Below are 4,678 nucleotides of genomic sequence, written 5' to 3' on the forward strand. Positions count from 1 at the left end.
GAACACATAAATGTTTAGACCAAATAGCTTAAATCTCATAACATTATACATTTATTGCTTTTATTATATTGACCTTTCAGCAGTGCCTGGCTAACAATACAGAAGTTTGAATAACGCAGCTCACGTGACCGTATCAAGTAACATAAAACTGACCTTTGGTCTGTGCAAAATAATTTGTCTTGGCTGTGCTTTAATTGACTAGTATTTTGCAAAATACATTCATATTTCAATTATTATACATTATATATATACACATATAGATTATTGTTATTTTGAAATAAGTTCTTCAGCATTGCAAGTATACCAATTTAAAATAAGTGGCAGGAAAATTATTTTTAGCTTTCTAAGAAAGTAATTAGATGTAGTAAAGAACAATGAAGTTTAGTGGGAAGTTTAGAAGAAAAACTGAATACAAACTGGAAATTTTTTTTAGCTTGTTTTGGTGTTCTTTCCATTCTTGTGAATGTTTTTGCATAACATCACATTTCTTTGAGAGTGTTAGTAATTAGTAACTGCATTAACCCTTTCGAGATGGGTCACAGGTGAAAGGCCATGTCATCTCGTTAATTGGTTCGCATTAAAAATTTTATTGAACTAATATTTCATGAATTTATGTCAATAAGTTTGGTATCAAACTGTAGATTATAATTCAAATTTTAGTACTATATATTACTCAGTTTCTTAATTTAAAAGCAAATAAAAAAAAATTAACATTGATTTTTGTGTGGTATGTTGAATGCAGCACTGGTTCAAATTAGATGTTAATGAAGTCAAAATACTAAGTCTTTAGTTTCAAACGAATTACAAACTCAAATTACCGATATTGACAAGCTTGAATATAAAATAAGAGCCTCTTATCTTTTCTATTTGATGAGATATTGCTCATGTAATAAATCAAATATGGTGGCACACCGCCCACATTTTTCCATTTTTGGAAATACTCCCTTATTTACACTTGTATATGACATGACTAACCAATCAGCTCAGAATGTCCCCCTAGTGGCTTTCTCAGCTATTTTAACGGACTTGGCACCATTTATTTCGTTTGAACCAATATTTCAATGAGGTAGGGTCTTTAGTCTGCTTGAAATTTTATTTTTTTTTTTAAATACTAAAATACATCATAGTTACTAAGGTTTATAAATTATAGTGGAATTCTATGGTATTAATGTAGTACTTTGATTTTTTAGTTATTCAGATGTATATATAAAATCTACAAAAATATTTTTTTCATATACTCTACATGCACAATTTTATAAGGCTTAGCAACCTACATCAAGCAGTAATTGAATACAAAGGATGTAACTAGAAGAGATAATTGTTTGCTTTACTTCTTTATTTACTGTTCTATGTTTTAGGACAAAAGTCTACTAATAATGTAATTAGGCAGTTTTACTGCTTAATAACAATCTTACAATCTCACTCTTCCCACAGACTGTTACCTTTCTTGCAATTATTTTTTTAATGGTTCAATATAAGCTTTTGTTTACATCACATGACGTGAGGTCAAAATAGCTGCAGGCAGTTTAAATACCACTGTATAGAGCAGATAAAAAAGACATTATATATCCAGATATTGCATCTACAATGAAATCAGTATCTCGTGGAGATGGTCTTTCAGTGCCACATCCACAGTTAAATGATTTGATTCGTGACTTGTCTCTATCAAAGCAGCATAGGGAATTTCTTGGCTCTCGTTCACAGCAATGGAATTTATAAGTTCCAGTAACAAGAGTTTTAGTTTACCGACGTCACCATCAAAGACTTGCTTCTCACTACAGCATGCAGATACTCTGTGTTTTTATACAATTCTTGATGCACTAATGGAAAAATTAGGTACTGAAAATCATCCTCAAGAATAGAGACTTTTTATCGACTCATCTAAAGTTTGTCTGAAAGCTGTACTTTTGCACAATGGGAACACTGAAGCCATCAGTTTCTGTTACTCATGCTATGAAATGAAATAAACTTAACAAAGTATGCAGATTATACAATCTTAAATGCAATTTTCAATGAATAAATAGTTATTAATGAAAAAGTTATTTTCACGACACATAAGAATATTTTGAATAAATCTATCATAACTCGAAAACTAGAGGTGATCAGAAATTTTAAACATGAATTTTAGAATCAGCGTCGTCAAATCATTCAGAAACAGTTGTATTTCTTTCTAGCAAAAGAGAGAGAAAAATCTTTTGTTGCCCAGTGTTATGTAAACATTTAATTCTAACTGTGCGGTGCATTATTTCATGCAATTTTTGAAAATTAACTTGTTCAAATATTTTGACAATGACATCTCTGCTTGGTAATTTTCGTTATAATTTTAATTATCTTATTATTAAAGTAATAATAATTATACAGCGCCATCTTCAAGAAATCTAATGATAAATGCTGTCGGCCCCGTAGTAGAATTTCTCTTTACGTCGTAACTAAACAAGATAAGACATGCCTGTAAGTGCTGTATTGTGTTTATCCAAAAAGTTTATTTTACTCATCATAAGATTACTATATTAGTAACCGTTGAAATAAGTGAAATTATTCTATTTAATAATTCAAAAGATTTTAATTGTTTATAATAAGGATTTTTTTATGAGAAACAATGCATTGTATTAAAGCTAAGCCTACTTCGTGGTTCTGTGGTATGACAATATCTTCAGGCTGTAGGCCTAGCTCATATTTTAGGCATTGGATATGCTTTATTGCAAATCGTACGTATAGATATATATATATACTCGCAATTCCTCTTTGTTCGGTCGATTTTTAAATAGCTAAAAGTAAAATAAAAATTTGACCATTCGTTTCAACAATTTAAAAACTATTTATACAATGAAATGCAAAACAAAAACTGCCAATAACATTGTATGAATGAATTGTGTTAAAGGAGCTACAGTTATAGCAAATTAAGAAATAAATCCTAACATTCTAGTATGATACTAAAAAGTGAAATTTAAAACCTACTTGCATGAATATATTTTGATAAATGAAAATGTTTCAATAAACATTAAAACAAAGTTTTCAACTAGTATTACAACTAGAGCTGGTGAAGTATTTTAGTCTTACACATGCCTTATTCAGATCCATTGCCAAGACAGTTTTGATATTTCAAAAAATGCTAAAGATTCAACAAAACATCCCTTACAAAAGTGATCTTGTAAATCTCAGTATTAAACAATAATCTCTGACACATGACTCGTGCATAACAGATAACTTTAAAACAATTGTATCAGTACTGTACATGCACAAAATCTACATGAAATTACTTGTGAAAATGAGTATGAAGTTGGTAGTAAGTTAAAAATGCATAATACTGTTTGTTTTATTATAAGCAACATGAAATTTAAAGATGCTGTTGTAAATAGTTAGGTATAACATAATAGAGAAGCAAGCAGTTAAGAGCATAGTCTTTGCTATAATATGGGATAATTTTGTAATTTTTGGTTTGTCTGAATATCTAGAAATATTATTCACGCAAAAATAACAATCAGTTAGATGATCTTTGGGCTCACGCCATATAACGGGAACTACAAATGGCATACTTGCTCTCTTTTTATTCAGTCACTGTATTAAGCTAGATGTGCACACACGTGGTGACCAATGTTTTTCTTTGTCACCAATTTTACATCAAAAATGGTGGTAGTAAGCTACCTTTACTTTGTGTGTGATGTTTTTCCATAGTAAAATTGTAATATATTTTCCACAAATTTTGTGTGTGAATATTACACTTTAGGACTTTACTTGAACTGGAGACAGCCAGCATTTCAAGTGGTATTTTTTAAATATAAAAGAATTTATGTTTAGAGATCTAGAGTTTAAAAGATTAAAAAAACAAAACAAAGTTTTGCATAATTTGATTATATCGCGGGTATGATGAGAGGAAGAAGATCAGACTTTGCTTTGAACAGCAGCCTGGGCCTTATATAATTAGGAAGGAGACCAATTGCAATGATGCTCAATGCCACCTTCTTAGTTAGAGGAAGAGGTATGCCAGCTTAGAATGACTTTAGACCAGACTAGATGGGGCTTGACCCAAGCAGAAGCAGTATTTGAGACATGATGGCAGTCAACCAAAATTCAATGACCACGTTAGAGGACCTATAGTCAGGATTCTAGGAAGGGTGAGGGGAAATTAAAACTTGTGCTAGCCAAAGGTAAATGTATAGTTTGTAAGCATTTATTCCATGTTTCCTTATTTTCAGAGTAGGGATATATATATATATATATAAACAAACACACACACACACACAGACATATATATATATGTACCTCTGTATTTTCGCCTAGTGTTATCCACTTTAATTTTCTGCATTAAGAGGGATTTATTTGTAAATTATGTATTATTTATATGTTAAAGAGTATTATTGTAAAGTGTGATAATGTATTTTCTTTTAGTAAGGCTTTTTATTTTAAAGGGTCCAGTATATCTTATTGTACATTTTGAATCTATAGTTTTGTACCAGTGGCGGATTTAGGCATAAGCTAAGCAAGTTACAGCTTAGGGCCTCACAATCCGCAGGGGCCTCACAAAATTTCTAGTATTTTTTTTTTTGCTTTTAAAATTTTATCTATGAGAGAGATCAAGCCAGCCAAATGATAGATATGTAATTTTTCAGTTTAAATACATTGCTATTAAATAATTAAAAGGCATATATATATGTTTTAATTCTTTTGTGGCGACCCA

General features: G+C 30.4%; 1 protein-coding gene and 1 long non-coding RNA gene across 2 annotated transcripts in view; one reads left to right on the top strand and one right to left on the bottom strand.

Annotated features, from left to right (window-relative positions):
* LOC111086053 overlaps positions 1–3,073 on the bottom strand; it is a 15,457-nt gene extending 12,384 nt beyond the window's left edge. Inside the window, exon 1 of the long non-coding RNA XR_002610816.1 lies at positions 3,061–3,073. This is a non-coding gene — a long non-coding RNA (uncharacterized LOC111086053). The remainder of the gene's footprint in view (positions 1–3,060) is intronic.
* The window catches only part of LOC106460660 (40S ribosomal protein S27), a 7,338-nt gene continuing 5,031 nt past the window's right edge, over positions 2,372–4,678 (top strand). Inside the window, exon 1 of the mRNA XM_013920386.2 lies at positions 2,372–2,451. Coding sequence (XP_013775840.1) covers positions 2,446–2,451 — 6 coding nt within the window. The 5' untranslated portion in view covers positions 2,372–2,445. The remainder of the gene's footprint in view (positions 2,452–4,678) is intronic.

The sequence above is a fragment of the Limulus polyphemus genome, unplaced genomic scaffold (assembly GCF_000517525.1).
Source record: "Limulus polyphemus unplaced genomic scaffold, Limulus_polyphemus-2.1.2 Scaffold811, whole genome shotgun sequence".
Taxonomy (NCBI): domain Eukaryota; kingdom Metazoa; phylum Arthropoda; class Merostomata; order Xiphosura; family Limulidae; genus Limulus; species Limulus polyphemus.